Source organism: Mesoplodon mirus, assembly GCF_964341445.2.
Source record: "Mesoplodon mirus genome assembly, chromosome: 9".
Taxonomy (NCBI): Eukaryota; Metazoa; Chordata; class Mammalia; order Artiodactyla; family Ziphiidae; genus Mesoplodon; species Mesoplodon mirus.
The window spans coordinates 57,011,817-57,032,196 of record NC_138985.1 but is presented as its reverse complement, the minus strand read 5'-3'; the positions used below and the strand labels follow the sequence as shown (position 1 = coordinate 57,032,196).

Genomic DNA, 20,380 nt, shown 5'->3' with positions numbered 1-20,380 from the left:
GCCCTCTGTAATGTGGGTGGGACTCATCCAACCAGTTGAAGGCCTTAATAGTAAAAGACTGACCTCCCCTGAAGCAGAGAGAATCCTTTGGACTTGAACTCCAACAGCAACTATTCCCTGGGTCTCCAGCCTCCTACTCTGTAGATTTTGGACTTGTCAGCCTCTATGATCACGTGAGCTGATTCCTTAAAATAAATCTAGTTTAATATAAATACAAATATAGTATGTATTAAATATTTTATACACACACATCCTGTTGGTTGTGTTTCTCTGGAGAACACTGACAAATGCCACTTTGTGTTGCCTTTTGACTAGCCTGCTGTCTACCTCCCATTATGTAGAGTATATTTGTTTTTTCACTTCCTGTTCTTTAGTTATTCATGAAAACACTAGGCTTACAATTAGTGAAATATACCTTTTGTCCTTACAGACTTTGTCTTTATTAGTTATCCTCATATATACCATGTATATTATTCTCTGAGCTTCAAATCTTTCCTCTTTTCTGCCTTACTTACTGGATCAGTTGGTACAAGAGTTAAAGATTACTTGTGTAATGTTTTATATTGTCTGTGATTTACTTCCAGTTATTTCAGCACACATATCACCATATTTATGGTAATAACTTTGTTTTAGGAGCCTTTAGTTAGCATTCTAGGTATAACAATCATGAATCTTCACTCTAGGATTAGTATTTGAAAGTCCCTAATTAGAAGTCTACATTCCAGAGATGCATACTTTAAATAGGAAGGTTTATTAATGTTGGGCATGTTACAAATAATTGGTGAAACGCGTAATGTCGAAAATATGTGGATTGGTTTTAGAAATATTTTATGTAAATGGACTTTGAGTCAAGCAAGCTAAGCTTTTAGAGTAACACCTAACTCTAGTTCTCATTTGGTCCTGTTTTCTGAAATGTAGGGTTCCGTCGAGGGATCTGGTTAGAAAATTAGACACATCCTACTGTGGAATATTGTCACAGTTGCTTTAAGTATACCTCCATGCAGGTTACTTGTCAGAGTAACTAAAGGACAGAAATCTGAGACTTTACTGAGCCTGCAAGATAGAGCTGTGGGTCTTTTTTTTCCATCCTCCTGCCCATCAATGTGTTTATATGCAGCAGAAAGCTCTCACTTATTTAGAATCTTTGGAGATTGCCAACGCTTACCCCCAAATGCCTGATAATTGTGCACTTCAGTTTGGCTTATGTCAATTTGCAAGAAGAACCTAACATACTCCCTGGCACACAGGCAATCAAGAAACTATAATTCTTATATCATAAATCAGTGAGGGACGAAAAGGAAACTGAAGTTTTATACATTGTTCTGAGGCTGTCAGGATCCTCCTTTCTGAGGATGGTTTATCGCCAGATTTGTTTTTAAAACTTTAAGATATGGACTGTCTTCTCCATGTTTTCTCTTAGTTTCAGTTGAGAGTCTTATGTGAAGGTGAGTTAGAGTTCTGCCAAGGAGGCTTGTGATAAGTGAGGCCAGTTCGTGGAAGCATGTGAACGCATGACTAATCTCCAGGAGCATGCTGTGCTAAGCCATCATCTGAAACACAGCTTGCAAGAACCTGCAGCATTTTCCATCTTTGATGCGTCAGGAGGTGCAGCAGAACCCAGATGACAGGCGGAACTGAGACCTTGTGGAAGCTTGTGGGAGATTCCTTCCAGTCAGTATTTACAGAAAATCCTGAATTCATTTTGACCTGCATTGATTAAAGAAAATGTGTCTTAAGGAAGTAAAGGAAATAAGTTTTTTTTTCCCTATTGTTGAAAAAAATGTTGCTGTTGTTTTGAAAAAGTGTTGGAGCTCAAACTACCAGAAATGTGAAAAAGAATGATTCTAGTTGAAATCTTATAAGCTAATTTTAACTTTATTTGTTTTTCATAGCCTTGGGTCGCTGGGTCAGAAATGTCATTGCTAACTGTATTTGTAAACTTGTTATCCCTAAAAGCCTGCCTCTGCTGCAAAGCAAGGGATATGGTCTTGTTTTGTTTCCTTTGATCAAGGAATAGAATATCACTTGTTGGCTCTGAAACAAGAAGTCTTAAACTTAAACATACTTTTGTTTGCTTTTCTCAGTGAAATAAAGCAGGAACAATGTGCAGGTGACTGAACTAAATATATATGTTCATATCTTGAATGGCGTTGAATATTAGGACCCAGGATGCTGTTGGCCTTTAGTTTTTTGCATTTTTGCATTGCAAGGGTATCATGATGGAGCTCTGATTATTATTTTGTAATTAACTATTCATATATATTTGTAGAGCAGTTATGGTAATATAAATAAAAATGATAGAACTATTATAAGAATACTGAAAGAGTCATGACCATATTGATGAAAGGGGAAGTTTTTACCTAGGTCAATTTTTCTTTCACCTCTGAGGTTCTACCTGGTCAAGGCAAAACAAAGCCTGGCGGCAGATGATGAGCCATTGTGTAATGATACTGTATTGCTCTGGACACAAGTAGGGATTCTGGCAGGCCAGTCTACATTATAATACTAAATTAGTCTTGCAGATTTTTGTTCCAAGGTCATTAAGCATCATAGTGGATGAAATATTCAAAACTTATTTATAAATGAGAATATGAGATGAGTGTAGGTATCTGGGACAATATTGTTATCTCTCATATTACCCTGGGACAGCTTTCCCTCCCCTGACATTGAACCCAGCATGATTATTTGGACTATCTCATTTCATTCTTACAGCAACTTTATGTGGTAGGTATTATTATTATTATAGCCATTTTGTGAATAATGAAACTGAGGCTTAGGTGGTTTTACAATTTAGCAAGAGCTACATAACTAGAGAATTTAGGAGGTATTTAATTTAAAGTTAGGATCATACCAATTGAGAACATATTTATACCTATATATGTATATATAGAAATATATAAGTAGATACAAAAGGATATATCAGTAGATAATAGGTATATCTGCCATGTGCTTTTTTGGTTAAATAATATATGTATTTCAGAGCCTTTCATGTCAGCAGAGATAGATCTTTTAAATCATTGCATGAAATTAAATATTTGTATATATTATAATTTAGTAAGACATTTTCTCTATCATTGAACATTTAGGTAATTTTCCATCTTAGACTATTATAAATAGTTCTGTAATGAATTTCCTTGCACAGGTATCTGTGCACACCTGCAAGTATCTCTATAAATACTTAGGTATGGTGTTATTGGATCAAAGGCATTTACATTTAAAATCTTGATAGCTATTCTCAAATTGCGAGCTTTTTCCTGCTTTTCCAAGTGTATTCTTTTTCCTATATCCTCACAAACACTGGATGTTGCAGTCTTTTTTTAAAAAAAATCATCCTATGGGTGAATATATAGTATTTCCTTCTTAAATTTGCTTAATTTTTAATGAAGTTGAGCATCTTTACATCATTTATTGAACATTAATATGTCTTTGTTGAATTCTCAGTTTTCTTTCCCCTACTTACAGATGTAGTTGTTTAAGTTGATAAAACCCTTTTTATATTATGCATATTCATATTTCATTTTGATATTTGGCAATATATTCTCCTAATATTTGACTTGTTTTGAAATTTCATTATGGTATATTTTGTTACCTAGAAGCTTTTAGCATTAGTTTTTAATCAAATAGTTTATTCATTTTCTTTAGGATTTCTAGGATCTACGGCTTTTTGGGAATGTCCTCTCTAGCCTGTTAAACATTGTCCCATATTTTCTTTTAGCAGTTTAATAGTTTATAATTTTTGTTCTTAACCAATGTTAAGTTTTACTTTTTGTTAATCATATGAAATAGGAATCTTTTTTCATATGGATATCTCATTCTTTCCCTACTATTGAATAGACCACCTAAGCTAATTTGAATAGAAAAGTAGAGGAGTGAAACAGAATAGAGTACAAAAATAGATCTATCTTGGGGAAAACTGCACTGCCTTAATAAACGAAGTTTTATTGTATGTTTTGGTGTCTGATAGGGTCTATTTTCATCCTTATTCCTTGTTTGCAAGCAGCTTGTTAGTTTCCATGAAAAATGTTAGTGGGATTTTAATTTTGATTGCCCTGAATTCATAAATTAAATTGGGGCAAAGAGACATTTACAGTAATTTAGGATCATAGAGGTTTTTACAATATTAAGGATTTTAATCCAATAACATAGTATGGCATTACACTTATTCAAGGCTTTTTGAAATTTTCAGTTAAGTTTTATAGATAAAGGATATCCTTGCACATTTATAATCAGCAATTCTTGAGTATTTTATAATTTCTGATATTTTCTGTTATATTTTCTAAAGCTATTATGGGCTTTTTTGGTAGTTCTGAAATTCTGTTTTCACTGAACTCTTGTTTGTTCTAACAGTTTTTCTGTTTAACCTCTTGGATTCTCCAGGTAAACAAAAGCTTAATTTGCAAATAATGAATTCTGTTTCATGTGTTTATAGGTTTTACCTATGTGCCCACATAATTTACCAGACTGTGAACAAGCTGAAGATGAAAAGTATATTATAACATTATTTCTTCTCTACAGAGTTAAATGGTGATATGGTCATCTGATTGCTACATGCCTCAAACATTATTTAAAGTACTGTTTTCCCATATGTAGTCATATAGTTAGTTTTCTGTTTGTTTTATTTAATTTCTGGATATCCCCAAATGGACTGTATAAACCAGACTGATTGGGGAAGGACATTTGATAGCAGATGTGTGTGTATACACACAAACACACATATATACATATATACATGTGTATGTATACACACATTTTTTTATTCATACATTAAGTTGGTAGCAAAATTGAGTTATGTTCCAGTATGAATATCGTTTGAATCCTTGTTTAGCAATCATATACTTGAACCTATTAGCAGAAATAGACAAGTGGCAAACGTCAGTGGAATAATTTCCAGTCATCTCTGCCGATAGTTTCCAGGACATGTACGTTCCAGATCCAAGTAACTTTTTTTGTGTGTTGTTAAAGTTTGCTCCCCTAGGCATGCTGCACTGTGGTCCACTCAACTGTCGATGTTTCCCAAAAGATACAGATATAGATTTTTTTCTAGCGTCTTATATTTGAAATATACATTCCACCTCTTCTACATTTGAATATGTGAATCCTTGTTTATTTAGGATTCAACTCAAATATTTTCCCCTCCATGAAATTCATGACAATAAAAAAATTACTTGGTATATTCCTTTGTTTATATCAGTTATCACATATATTTTAGTTGTTTATTTTGATTTCTATGTCCCTACTGAGCTGTGAGCTACTTGAAACTGTGCCTTCTTCAGTGTCTAGCACAATGTCTGGCATAGAGTTGATTCTTTGTAAATTTTTGATGAATGAATAAATAAGTGATTACCAAAACATATAAGGGAAGTGAAAGATCAAAAAGGCTGTCTAAGAGAAAGTCATAAACCTGACAATTTAAGAAAAATATTGGAAGGTTCTGTGGAAGGGGCATAGGAAGCATATTTTGTGAAAAGATTAATTTAAAAGGTACAAACCCCATAGTTTAGAAGTGTTCATTTTGATGCAGAAATGTTTATTGTGTTGGAGAAATGTGGTAGAGACCAAGTGAATGGTACAAGGCTATGAAAACATGTTGAAAGTCAGGAAGAAAAACAGTTATGCATTCTGGTACAAAACCTATAAATGACACGATTTTGAGAAGTATGTAGAATTAGGAACCACACTACATCTGTTTCTTTGTATGTAGTATGTATTTCTGGTTTATAGGTTACCGTATACAGCATGTAAGAGTTGCCAGTTTTCCAATAATATGAATGTAAAGCACATCTGGACTAGCAGGGCCAGCTTTATAGGCAATAGACTTAATTTCTTTCATCTCTGACCTTCTGTCCTGCTTTCTATTGACGTTTTTATTATCACTTTTTAATGTATATTTTTTAAAAAACTACTCCTAGATTTTAAGATTTTGGAGGGCATGGCAAAGTTTTGTCAGGCCCAGTCTAGATACTTCATAACTGTTGAATTTAATTGAAAATGTCAGTTTTTATCATGCAAATTAATTAGGCTTGATGAATTATACATTTCTTTTTAAAAAATATTCTTCAGTGTATTAAGTGAGGGATTGTGTACCTATTTCCAGTTACTTTTCAAATAAAACAAATATTTCAGCAGAAAGAAGGGCAATAATTTTCTTACAGCTACATCTGAAGACCACATTTAGTAATCTTTTGAATGATTTAGGTCAGAAAGAAAGAGCTACCAATATCCTGTTTGTTCTGCAGCTCTTGAGCAATATTTTGATAGTCATTTCATTAAAAGGTTCAGTGAGGATTTAATTTATACCTACATGGAAGTAAAATGAGAGATGACAAATGAGAGCTTAACACAGCCCAGTACAGAATAGAAGTCAGTTTCAGTGATTCTGTGTTTGAAATATAATTCTAGTACCAGCACACTGCAGCATCAGGGCTTGTAGAGGTCATAGCATGAAATGGGTTCAGTGTGGGTATTTGCTTCAGTAGCCTCAGATACTTTACCTTAATTTTATTGCAGCTAATATGGTATACTCTGATTCTATAAAAAGTGATAAATGTTGCTAACCATATAATGTATTCTGTGGCTAATGTTGTCTCTCAAATTATTAAAAGTGGTACATTTTTTAAATTAGTAAGTTAACTTTATTCTGATTCAGTTTTCCTTAATATCTCAGTTGATTTTATAACAAAACAGTTGTTTAGAAGAAACTCTTCGTACAAAATTTTTAACTTACGTAGTTTTGGATATGTAGCAGATTTTTTTTTTTAATCAAGAGAACTGTCTTTTCTGGATTTTCATCTTTTTGTTGATACCTTACTATAGGTCTTCAGCACATACTCCAATGAAGACTATGACAGGAGAAATGATGAAGTTGACCCTGTGGCTGCTTCAGCCGAGTATGAACTTGAAAAGCGTGTAGAGAAGCTGGAACTTTTCCCAGTGGAACTAGAGAAAGGTATATGAGCTCTACAATGTTAATAATTTTATACTGCTATGTTAATAATGTATAAATGACTTTATTTTCTCTAAGTATAGCCTTTTTCCCCCCTAAGGATTGGATAAAGCTTTATTTCTCATGGAGGGTTTTATTTATTAAATTTCAAAAATAGTTTATATGAATTCTGTATAGATGGTGAATTGAAAGACTCCTCCCTTACCCACTCCACTGAAACCCATCTACTTTAGTTGGCTGGGTTGGCGACTAGGAGTAGGGAGGTGTGAGTGAGGTCTGATGTTTTCTTGGTACTCCTGCAAAGCGCTGGTGCAGGTGAGGAGTCCAGAGAGAGCTGCCATAAGTGAGAGCTTGGGGCAGGTGGTTGCTTTGGGGATTTTTGGTGGAGGGAGAGTGGTCATGGTTAGATTCTGAATGTAGTAGATAGGGGGAGTGCTGGGCCTTTAGAAAATGGTGGATTTTTGGAATGAAGGCAGTGGAATCCTCTTCATCTCTGAGGGGAGAAAGTTAAAGGAAAGCAGGGAGGACAGGAGCAGAGGGGCTTGCTCCTGATTTCTCCCTGGAATCACAGACTGCCTGCTACAGTAACTGGGAACCTACGGGACCAGAGCCTGCTGTGTTTACCATCATAAATCATCACCTGGGAACTGAACTAGGACCTAATGAACAGAAAAATAGCACATCTTAGAGAGCTTTGGAAAAAAGCAGAACAAACAGATGACAACTTGAATAACAAGAAAACCCCAAAGAAACCAAATAAAGATGTTCAAGTGTGGCTTTAAAAAGACATTCTTACGGCTTTCCTGGTGGTGCAGTGGTTGCGAATCCACCTGCCAACGCAGGGGACACAGGTTCGAGCCCTGGTCCGGGAAGATCCCACATGCCGCGGAGCAGCTAAGCCCGTGCGCCACAACTACTGAGCCTGCACTCTAGAGCCTGCAAGCCACAACTACTGAAGCCCACATGCCTTGAGCCCATGCTCCGCAACAAGAGAAGCCACCGCAATGAGAAGCCCATGCACCGCAATGAAGAGTGGCCCCCGCTCGCCGCAACTAGAGAAAAGCCCGCGCATAGCAGCAAAGACCCAACACAGCCAAAAATAAATAAATAAAATAAATAAATTTATATATATATAAAAAGACATGCTTAATTAAGCAAATTAACAATAAAATATTTATTTTAAGATTAAAAATTTCAGTAGAGGAATTGAAAAGGATAGTTACTGTTGAGACTCAAATTGGTGATCTAGAAGGTCAAGTGTAAGAAATGTCCCAAAGTAATTTTTAAATTTTCAAACAGAGCAAAAAGTCCAAGAAAAATCATGAAGGAGACCCAATATATAAGTTGTAATAGAAGGGGAAAAGACAGTACAGGACAAGAGACATATTAGACAAAATAGAAGAAATTTTCCTGAGCTCAAAAATCTGAACCTCATAAGTTAAAGGTCCTAGCCAATTTGTTGCGAGTGAGAGGACTTTAAAAAAGATTCCCATACTCAGGCATAGCCTGAGAAAATTCTAATCTTCAAACATAAAGTGAAAACCTTACAAAATACCAGGCCAAAATCAAAGCAAACAAAGAAGCAAAGGTACTTACAAAGGTAAAGTTATTAGACTAGCATCAGACTTCTTATTTGTAACACTGGGAGTGGGGAGGCATATGTATGATTTCACACACCACTGAGAAGAAAAAGGATAATGATCCAAGAATCCTTTATCCATCCCAGAATATTTACCTATCCTGATGAAAGAAAGAAATTTGCTTATATGTAAGGACTTAAAGAACATATCTCCTTCATACTTCTCAATTAGCAAGGAGGAAAAGAAACAACAGCTTGTTCAAAACAGCAAATGTTAGGGAAAGAGAGTTGAAAACTAAGTATTAAGCATAAAATTGCTTGGATGAAAAATATATAAAGAATACCAATTATTACACTAAACATCACTGGCCAACAATCGTTCCTATAAAAGACACTTTCATTTGAGGTTAAAGAGAATGTAAGAGTGAAGCTTACACTTTTTATCCATTTAAAAATGTAAAAACCATCCTTAGCTTATGGCCCATACAAAGACAGCTGGATTTGGCTGTGGGCCATTGTATTGCTTTTACAATAGCAAAAATGAGAGCAATCTGAGTAATCATAAATGATAGGAAAAGGTATATAAATTGTAGCATATCTATTCCATAAAATATTACTCAGCAGTAAAAATGAAGGAGCCACAGTTCCATGTAGCACTGTGTTATGATTCTTACAAACATGAAATTGAGGGGGGGTGGGAAGCAAATCACAGAAGAAGCCATTCAGTACAATTCCATTTATTTAAATTTAAAAGCCAGGAAAAATTAAACTGCATATTGCTTAGAAATACACAAATAAGTAGCTTTAAAAAGTAGTATTAAGAAAAGGGAGGAATGGTTAGCACCATGTTTAGGATAATGGTTACCAAAGGAAGAGTTATGATTTCAGGGAGGCTTACATAGTGGGCTTTTGGGGTATTTGTAATGTTTTCTGTCTTTGTTAGTACATGAATGTTTGCTTTATTTTTGTTTTACACAATGTTTCGTAGGTAAATTTTTTTTTTTTTTTTTTTTGCGGTATGTGGGCCTCTCACTGTTGTGGCCTCTCCCGTTGCGGAGCACAGGCTCCGGATGCGCAGGCTCAGCGGCCATGGCTCACGGGCCCAGCCCTCCACGGCATGTGGGATCCTCCCAGACCGGGGCACGAACCCGTGTCCCCTGCATCAGCAGGCGGACTCTCAACCACTGCGCCACCAGGGAAGCCCGTAAATGTTTTTATAAAGTCTTTTGTTTGTATGCTACATTTCATAGTAAAAGTTAAACTAGAAAAATTAAACTAGAAGAGAACTAAATGAAGTAGTTATTTTTAATTTTTTGAGGAATCTCCATACTGTTTTACATAGTGTCTCCAGCAATTTACATTCCCACCAAGAGTGCACAAGAGTTCTCTTTCCTCCCCATCCTTCCCAACGCTTGTTATCTCTTATCTTTTTGATGATAGTCATTGTAACAGGTGTGAGGTGATATATCATTGTCATTTTGTAGCTATTAAAGCTGTAAAAGTTGTATTATAGCTATTAAAGATACAAGACCTGAGCAAATAGATATTCTGTATTCTTGGATGAGAAGACTCAGTATAGTAAAGTCTCTCCTATTCTGTCTTCTATACCTATAAATTAATAAATAAATTTAATGCGGTTCAAGTAGAACTGCCATCAGAGTTTCATTGTTAGAGGGGATTGCATAATACAATACTACATTTTATATGGAAAAATACAGACCTAAAGGAAGTATGGAAAAGAATGTGAAAGGATTTAACTTCCTAAATATCTGAATGTAACATGAAGCCTCTATAATCAGAACAAATTCTATACATACAGCAGTTGATCAGTGGAACAAAATACAAGGTCCAAGGGAAAGATGTTAGTGTGCATGAGAATTTAACAACATGACACATAAGATACTCTAATTTAGAAGTGACAGAGTGCTTTACAAACTGTTCTGGCATAAAGCATCTATCTGAAAGAGTATTAAGTTGGAAAACATCATTTTCGTTATATTATATATAAAAATAACTACATGAATTAAATAATAAAATATTAAAAATTACAAAGATATTTGATGAAAATTTATGTCTACATTTATCATCTGGACTTGTGGGAGGAGGGGCTTAACCAGAATGGAAAATCAGAAATTATAAAAGAAAAGATGGACCAATTTACTCATCCAAAATTTTAAACCTTTAAAGGCAATATTGTCAAACAAAGCCAAGAGATAAGTGATACATTTGAAGGGGGAAATATTCATTATAGATGACATGGAGTTAATAGCTATAATATTCTAAGAGTCTTCAGAAATGATGAGGAAAAAAGAGTCAGGCAAAACTCATTAGAAAAATTGGCACTTCAGAGGAAATCTAACGGCCCAAGTTCATATGAATACAAGCTCACATCTCACTAGCAATGAGGGGAATGCTGAACTAACATGAGATTTTTTTTTCCTGGTAGAGAAAATAAGCTCTGAGCTCCAGAGGGTGGTGATAACATCTTCCTAACACAGCCTTATAGTTGTTTCCATCTTGTCCTGGCTGCTTTGCATACTTAGTGCTCTTCCTGTTCCTAGGAGAGTATATACAGAGGAAGACAGGTTGGCTGCTGGGTTTTTTTTTTTTTTTTTTTTTTTTTTTTTTTTTTTGCCTTATAACAAATTTAATCAGTTATACATATACATATGTTTCCATATCCCCTCCCTTTTACGTCTCCCTCCGGCTGCTGGGTTCTTGATGGTGCAACCACAAGAATCAGGGCCTTGAAGTTGTGGCTTGGACTTCACCCATGCTTCACATCTCAAAGAAGCTGTACAGAGATGAGATTAGTCACCTGGTCTCTGTGGCTTGATTGTACTCTTTCTTTAATTTTCCTTCGGTTATCACCATGTCTTTCACGTGGTCTGCAGTGGAATTGAGGATGGCTCAAGCTCATATAATAGTTTTGCCCACAGTTGGGATTTCAGCTTTGCAAATCTGAGTAATTTTCCAGTTAGAGCATCAAGAGGAGCTATGGAAGGAAAGAAGATAATTTTACTAAAGCCTGAGTCCAGGCAGGGAAAATGGATTTAAAAACTCAGATATAATTTTCATGCAGGTTATTTGCAGGAAGTAACTATTATATTTAATGGCATGATAGTACAGAGAATCAACATTTGAGGGGAGCCCTTTCAATATACTGAGTATGGGAACTCAACACTGGCTTGACATGTGATAATTCATAACGAAGAAAAAGTCCTATAAATACAATGAATATAATAAGAATTCAGCTAATACTTAATATACACCAGAGATTTCATACAGGAGAGAAACCCTATGACATTTTTCAATGTGGAAAAGTCTACAGAGATCATCTCTTAAACTACACAAGAGCAAACACACTGGAGGAAGAAAAAAAAACTTCTTTGAATGTAAACACTGGGAAGGCTTTTGGTCATCATTCATCCCTTTATCAACATGAACAAATTCACACTCTAGAGAAACCCTATGAATATGATGAATATGTGCAATAATTCAGCAATACAGCTAACCTTTATATACATAAGAGAATTCATGTTGGAGAGAAGAAACTTTATACATGTAACCAATGAAGAGCCTTTGCACAGATCTAACCTTCATGTGCGTAAGAAAACTCAGTCTGGGGAGAAACTCAAAAACTGCAATGAATGTAGGAAAGTTTTTAGCAGGAGAATGCCTCTTGGTGAACATGAATATCTATACTGGGGAAACGATTAGAATGTAATAAATATGGGAAATGATGTGTGCAAATATTCTAAATGTAAGGAAGGAAGGAAAGTCTCCAGTGATCACTCATTTAGTCAGCAGTTCTCACACTAGATACCTGTGCCTAGAATCAATGGAACGTGCCTTCAGCTGGGGATCACATCAAACATTTCCTCCAGGGAGAGCACTCTACATAGCTTTCTTCAGCACACAGCTGAGCAAACACATCACTTTTGCCAAATGATATATTTTTAAACATATGTAGAATAAAGATGTAGGATTATGAGTTGTACTTAGAAATACTTAAAGCAGAAGCTGGCAGTAACTAATAATCAATGAGATGAACCTCATTCAAAAAATTACTGGTTTAGGGCTTCCCTGGTGGCGCAGTGGTTGAGAGTCCGCCTCCTGATGCAGGGGTCACGGGTTCGTGCCCTGGTCCGGGAAGATCCCACATGCTGCGGAGCGGCTAGGCCCATGAGCCATGGCCGCTGAGCCTGCGCGTCCAGAGCCTGTGCTCCCCAATGGGAGAGGCCACAACAGTGAGAGGCCTGCATACTGCAAAAAAAAAAAAAAAAAAAAAATTACTAGTTGAGAATACTTAGCAAATTAAAGGTTATTGCTAAAAAGGCTTTTAAAAGCATCAAGTATTCTATTGAGCACATGAGCCCGTTTGCCTTTAACACTCCACCACTGCTGACTAGCTAATACCATCTATTTTTTATGCAGCTAATACACCATTATTATAAAGACTTTGAGACAATCAGAAAATAACTTTGAATGTTAACCAAAAAGTGTGGAATGCAAATAGTGTATCTTTTATTTCATTAATGTTAAAATATATGTGTTCACAGAGAGGAGAATTGGAAATATGGATTTGTAAGTGAATTAAAAAACGTGTTTGTCAGTATTGTTCAAAGGGCCAATAAAATGGAAACAAAAGTGAATGCCTGTTAGTAGAGAAATGGTTGGATAAGTTACGACAGCTTCTCACCATGAAATATACATTATAAGTGATTTAAGGCTATGTAAGTTGATATCCATGAGGTATCATTGGATTAGAAAAGTAAGCTGCAGAGAGAAGTAGGTATATCTTGTTTGTGTAAAGCAAATAAGAAGGAAAATTAAGCGATATATATAATATGTATATTTAATTATATGCATATAATGTATATATCGTATCTAATGATATGTTTATATGCTTGTATAGTAGGACAGAGGAAAGTACTGAGAGACACATACCATCTTATTAACATGAATGGGAATATGGACCAAGTAAAAAAGAAGAGAAGACTGCATAAATAAAGGGGAAATTCCAGATATATTATGATCACATTTATTTAAATAATATATATATATATATGTTTGAGTATGTATGGTCTGTGCTTAAAAATATTATTTAGTCAGGCAGATTGATTGCTCAATAACCAAATTATTACCTTTTTGAGGGATCACAATGGAAGAGCCATTGGCAGTAGTAAAATGAGACTAAACTAATGAGCCTTTGAGGGGTCTAATTTGACATCCTTGCTCCCCAGCATAGAATAAAAATTCTGTCAAACGAAGCATATCAATATAGTTCACAAAGAACAAAATTAAAAGCAGCAAATAGATCTCAGCAGCTAATTGTGGATGAGTGTAAAACTTAGGTTGTTTCTTTTTTTTTTTCCTTTTTCATAGATGAGGATGGACTAGGTATAAGTATTATTGGAATGGGTGTTGGAGCAGATGCTGGACTTGAAAAGCTGGGGATATTTGTCAAGACAGTGACGGAAGGTGGTGCTGCTCAGCGAGATGGCAGGTAAGCCAACTACTGTTGTTAATAACTCAAATCTCCTAGGAAATGTTTCTGGGAATTTCTTTCAATGGTAGCTTTCTTTTGACTTTTTAGAACAGAATTTCAGAGTGTGTCTCAGATGTGGAAAATGTTAAAACACTTGAATTACTTTCTGATTTGCAGGCAGAATACATTTCTTTAATGTATATTAGATAAGTAGGTGGATGGATCTGTTATCTGTACCTGTCTACCTTTGTATCTGTCTATTCATTTATCTAGCCAGTGGAAGGTGAGCAGAATCATGGATGTGTATCATTTAAGAATATGTACTGTGGAGATTAGCATATAGTTTTCATTTCAGAGATATCAAAACAAATAATAATAGTTCTGGCACTTCTGAAAATGACAGAGGTAGGAGGGAAAATAGGAACTAATTCTGCAATGATGGTAATTCTGGAGATCAGTGTCTCTCAAAATGTGTTCTGTCTAAAAAGACAGGCCCTTGAGTGCCACCTAAATCTGGAATTAAAATCTCTAGGAGAGGGTTAAACATCCACCTTGGGTAATTTGGATGCACACCAGAGCATCAGATGGTCATTGTTCTATGTCTTAGCTTTCATCATCTCAAGCTACAAGTATCTTTAAAGATTTGATTAATCCTGACCCTAGGCTCCTGATGCATCAAGTTGGGGCTGAAACAGAAATAGAAATAAAAGTAGACTCAAAAATATGAGTGCCAAATTCAAAGAAATGTCATCTTATTTTTTTTAGGAACATTGAATAACTGGCTTTGATTTTTTTCAAGGTTTAAGTATGTATCACTCAACCAGCTTATCCAGAAATAATAAACCATGTTGAAAATCATTTGTGAATCTCCAATGAGACCAATAGTAGTAGTATTTGTTTCATAATTTTAAAAACATATTTATATACACAGATGTTTCCCAAGAGGAACTAAATTGATTTATTTAAATAGAAAGCCACACCTTCAGTACCATCTCTTTCTATGGGGTTAGGGACCACATCTTAGCCAGTAGCCTTATTTGTATTCCCATAACACTTGAACAGAGAAGGTCTGAAATGAATGTTTTGAGTGAATGTTCAGCTGACTGAATGTTTATCACACTTAAAACAAAGAAAGTGGGATATTAATATTTTGTGTTTAAAAGTAATTTATTAAATCTTCCTCCTTTTCAAAGTAGTTAAGGAAGTAACCTCTTTGCCCCTTCAGTGAATTATATAATGGTAGTAGTAAATATTTCCTAGTATTAATTTAGAACCTTTCTTCCAAGTGAGCTAAAATTTGTTTGTAATCTGTATCTTTTCTCTTCATGCTTTGTGAAAAACTTAAGTCATTCTAAAGTGATAGGAAATAACTCTTACTGTTAATATTCAAACATACTAAATTATTATAAATCACCTCTCAAGTAAATGAGCCACAAAGCCAAACCAAACTACAAATTGATTAAAAAACAAAAAAGTAGAGAATTTTGTATTCATCAGTTAGTCAATTCCCATTGTTCTAAACTCAGAACTATTTGTTTTTCTGTCACTCATTTTTTTTTAATAGTTTCTCCTTTATAACAAAGTGATTCAGTCATACATATACATCTGTTCCCACAACCCTTCCCTCATGCATCTCCCTCCCTCCCACCCTCCCCATCCCACCCCTCCAGGCGGTCACAAAGCACCGAGCTGATCTCCCTGTGCTCTGCGGCTGCTTCCCACTATCTATCTACCTTACGTTTGGTAGTGTATATATGTCCATGCCTCTCTTTCGCTTTGTCACAGCTTACCCTTCCCCCTCCCCATATCCTCAAGTCCATTCTCAAGTAGGTCTGTGTCTTTATTCCCGTTTTACCCCTAGGTTCTTCATGACATTTTTTTTTAAATTCCATATATATGTGTTAGCATACGGTATTTGTCTTTCTCTTTCTGACTTACTTCACTCTGTATGACAGTCTCTAGGTCTATCCACCTCATTACAAATAGCTCAGTTTCGTTTCTTTTTATGGCTGAGTAATATTCCATTGTATATATGTGCCACATCTTCTTTATCCATTCATCCGATGATGGACACTTAGGTTGTTTCCAGCTCCGGGCTATTGTGAATAGAGCTGCAATGAACATTTTGGTACATGTCTCTTTTTGAATTATGGTTTTCTCAGGGTATATGCCTAGTAGTGGGATTGCTGGGTCATATGGTAGTTCTATTTTTAGTATTTTAAGGAACCTCCATACTGTTCTCCATAGTGGCTGTACCAATTCACATTCCCACCAGCAGTGCAAGAGTGTTCCCTTTTCTCCACACCCTCTCCAGCATTTATTGTTTCTAGATTTCTTGATGATGGCCATTCTGACTGGTGTGAGATGATATCTCATTGTAGTTTTGATTTGCATTTCTCTAATGATTAATGATGTTGAGCATTCTTTCATGTGTTTGTTGGCAGTCTGTATATCTTCTTTGGAGAAATGCCTATTTAAGTCTTCTGCCCATTTTTGGATTGGGTTGTTTGTTTTTTTGTTATTGAGCTGCATGAGCTGCTTATAAATTTTGGAGATTAATCCTTTGTCAGTTGCTTCATTTGCAAATATTTTCTCCCATTCTGAGGGTTGTCTTTTGGTCTTGTTTATGGTTTCCTTTGCTGTGCAAAAGCTTTGAAGTTTCATTAGGTCCCATTTGTTTATCTTTGTTTTTATTTCCATTTCTCTAGGAGGTGGGTCCAAAAGGATCTTGCTGTGATTTATGTCATAGAGTGTTCTACCTATGTTTTCCTCTAAGAGTTTGATAGTTTCTGGCCTTACATTTAGGTCTTTAATCCATTTTGAGCTTATTTTTGTGTATGGTGTTAGGGAATGATCTAATCTCAAACTTTTACATGTCCCTGTCGAGTTTTGCCAGCACCACTTATTGAAGAGGCTGTCCTTTCTCCACTCTACATTCCTGCCTCCTTTATCAAAGACAAGTTGGCCATATGTGCGTGGGTTTATCTCTGGGCTTTCATCCTGTTCCATTGATCTATCTTTCTGTTTTTGTGCCAGTACCATACTGTCTTGATTACTGTAGCTTTGTAGTATAGTCTGAAGTCAGGGAGCCTGATTCCTCCAGCTCCCGTTTTTCGTTCTCAGGATTGCTTTGGCTATTCGGGGTCTTTTGTTTTTCCAAACAAATTTTGAAATTTTTTGTTACTAGTTCTGTGAAAAATGCCAGTGGTAGTTTGATAGGGATTGCATTGAATCTGTAGATTGCTTTGGGTAGTAGAGTCATTTTCACAATATTGATTCTTCCAATCCAAGAACATGGTATATCTCTCCATCTATTTGTATCATCTTTAATTTCTTTCATCAGTGTCTTATAATTTTCTGCATACAGGTCTTTTGTCTCCTTAGGTAGGTTTATTCCTAGATATTTTATTCTTTTTGTTGCAATGGTAAATGGGAGTGTTTTCTTGATTTCATTTTCAGATTTTTCATCATTAGTGTACAGGAATGCCAGAGATTTCTGTACATTAATTTTGTATCCTGCTACTTTACCAAATTCATTGATTAGCTCTAGTAGTTTTTCGGTAGCATCTTTAGGATTCTCTATGTATAGTATCATGTCATCTGCAAACAGTGACAGCTTTACTTCTTCTTTTCCGATTTGGATTCCTTTTATTTCCTTTTCTTCTCTGATTGCTGTGGCTAAAACTTCCAAAACTATGTTGAATAAGAGTGGTGAGAGTGGGCAGCCTTGTCTTGTTCCTGATCTTAGTGGAAATGGTTTCAGTTTTTCACCATTGAGGACAATGTTGGCTGTGGGTTTGTCATATATGGCCTTTATTATGTTGAGGAAAGTTCCCTCTATGCCTACTTTCTGCAGGGTTTTTATCATAAATGGGTGTTGAATTTTGTCGAAAGCTTTCTCTGCATCTATTGAGATGATCATGGTTTTTCTCCTTCAACTTGTTAATATGGTGTATCACATTGATTGATTTGCGTATATTGAAGAATCCTTGCATTCCTGGAATAAACCCCACTTGATCATGGTGTATGATCCTTTTAATGTGCTGTTGGATTCTGTTTGCTAGTATTTTGTTGAGGATTTTTGCATCTATGTTCATCAGTGATATTGGCCTGTAGTTTTCTTTCTTTGTGACATCTTTGCCTGGTTTTGGTATCAAGGTGATGGTAGCCTCGTAGAATGAGTTTGGGAGTGTTCCTTCCTCTGATATTATTTGGAAGAGTTTTAGAAGGATGGGTGTTAGCTCTTCTCTAAATGTTTGATAGAATTCGCCTGTGAAGCCATCTGGTCCTGGGGTTTTGTTTGTTGGAAGATTTTTTATCACAGTTTCAATTTCAGTGCTTGTGATTGGTCTATTCATATTTTCTAATTCTTCCTGAGTCAGTCTTGGCAGGTTGTGCATTTCTAAGAATTTGTCCATTTCTTCCAGGTTGTCCATTTTATTGGCATAGAGTTGCTTATAGTAATCTCTCATGATCTTTTGTATTTCTGCAGTGTCAGTTGTTACTTCTCCTTTTTCATTTCTAATTCTATTGATTTGAGTCTTCTCCCTTCTTTTCTTGATGAGTCTGGCTAATGGTTTGTCAATTTTGTTTATCTTCTCAAAGAACCAGCTTTTAGTTTGGTTGATCTTTGCTATCGTTTCCTTCATTTCTTTTTCATTTATTTCTGATCTGATCTTTATGATTTGTCACTCATTTTTTAAATTAGGTTTGTTTTCTATTAACCTATTTACTGATTTGTTCTCCTGTGTAGTTATAATATTTACACTGATATGAGAACTTTGCTTTATCAGTCCCAGTGTGCATTTCCACAATCCTTCTAAATGAATGTTTACCTAGTACAGTAATCCTGCTGTTGTTATAATAGATGCTTAATAAATGCCTCAGTGAATATATTAAAGAAGACAACTTGATGTAATGAAATGAGCAGAATCTTTGGGATCATGTGACCAGGAGTCTTAATTTCATACTCTCTACTTACCAGCTAAGGGATATTGAACAAATTACTTAATTTTCAGGTTTCCACATTACAGGACTGTTGTATGCATTAAATAAGCGTATATAAATTAAAAACCTTCCACAGTGCTGTTTGTGTATGAAGCTGTTCTTGACTGAAGTAGGCATAAGCTTGAAATTTATTAAAAATAGTTATTATGGGAGGTCTTATGAAAAACTGTAGAAAGATGTATGAAATAGGTACAGAATCATAAGATTTTGGTGGTCAGAGGGACTTTAGAGATCTTTTCCATACCTTTCATTTTATATGAAAATTGAGTGTGTGTGTGTGTGCATTTGAAAATAAGTGGTCACATTATTACACCTATGGCAGTGTTCACATCTTTTATTGGGTTGGCCAAAAAGTTCATTCGGGGTTTCCGTAAGATGTTAATGGAAAAACCTGAATGAACTTTTGGGCCAACCCAATAAGTTATTACACCATTATTACAACCATGATGGGTGTGCTCATTTGCACAGTATTTTAATGTTTGCTATTTAAAAGGTATCAGTATTAAAAAACTACAAAAGGAACACTTGGTTGCTGCCTCCAGTCAATAATTTTTTAAAGTTTTGTTATGTATACTTACTGATACAGAAAGATATTGTTTTAAGGATTTACAAAACAGTATGATTAGTATAATGCCATTCTTGTGTGGATATGTTTTCTATTCTTTTCATCACTCCCCCCACCTCACCCCCATCTCTCTCTGTCTCTCTCTTTTTTCTCTTTCTCTCTCTCAGAAAACCTGGATTTAATATACACCAAAGTGTTGAATGGCTCTAGCCTGTGTTTTTTTTTTAATTTCATCTAATGTGGAATATTTAATTTTGTATATAAAATATGTAATATTTTATATATTTTAAACTGCAACTAAAATTAATAAAGTTATCACCATGTGGCCTTGGGAAAGTTACTCTTCAGACCCTAGTTGTGGACAGAATTAAAGTTCTGGGTTAGATGTTCCTTTTTAGCTTTAAAAGATTGAGTCTGTATTATAGCTTTCTAGCTTGCTTCTAGCTTCTTAATAACTCTACTTAAGAAAATGATCTCGGAGACTTCTGGGTAAGATGGCGGAAGAGTAAGACGCGGAGATCACCTTCCTCCCCACGGATACACCAGAAATACAGCTACACGTGGAACAACTCCTACAGAACACCTACTGAACGCTGGCAGAAGACCCCAGACCTCCCAAAAGGCAAGAAACTCCCCACATACCTGGGTAGGGCAAAGCGGAGAGATCCCCACACAGAGGATCGGTGCCGAGCGGCACTCACCAGCCCGAGAGGCTTGTCTGCTCGCCCGGCGGGGCGGGCGGCGCTGGAAGCTGAGGCTCCGGCTTCGGTCAGAGCGCAGGGAGAGGACTGGGGC

The 20,380-nt window shown here is 35.7% G+C and overlaps 1 protein-coding gene across 1 annotated transcript in view; it reads left to right on the top strand.

The window, feature by feature from the left end:
- Nucleotides 1-793: 793 nt before the first annotated feature.
- Nucleotides 794-20,380, top strand: part of PPP1R9A (protein phosphatase 1 regulatory subunit 9A) — a gene marked incomplete at its 5' end in the record, with an annotated part of 154,310 nt that continues 134,723 nt past the window's right edge. Inside the window, 3 exons of the mRNA XM_082632230.1 lie at nucleotides 794-832; nucleotides 6,814-6,946; nucleotides 13,911-14,031. Coding sequence (XP_082488356.1) covers nucleotides 794-832; nucleotides 6,814-6,946; nucleotides 13,911-14,031 — 293 coding nt within the window. The remainder of the gene's footprint in view (nucleotides 833-6,813; nucleotides 6,947-13,910; nucleotides 14,032-20,380) is intronic.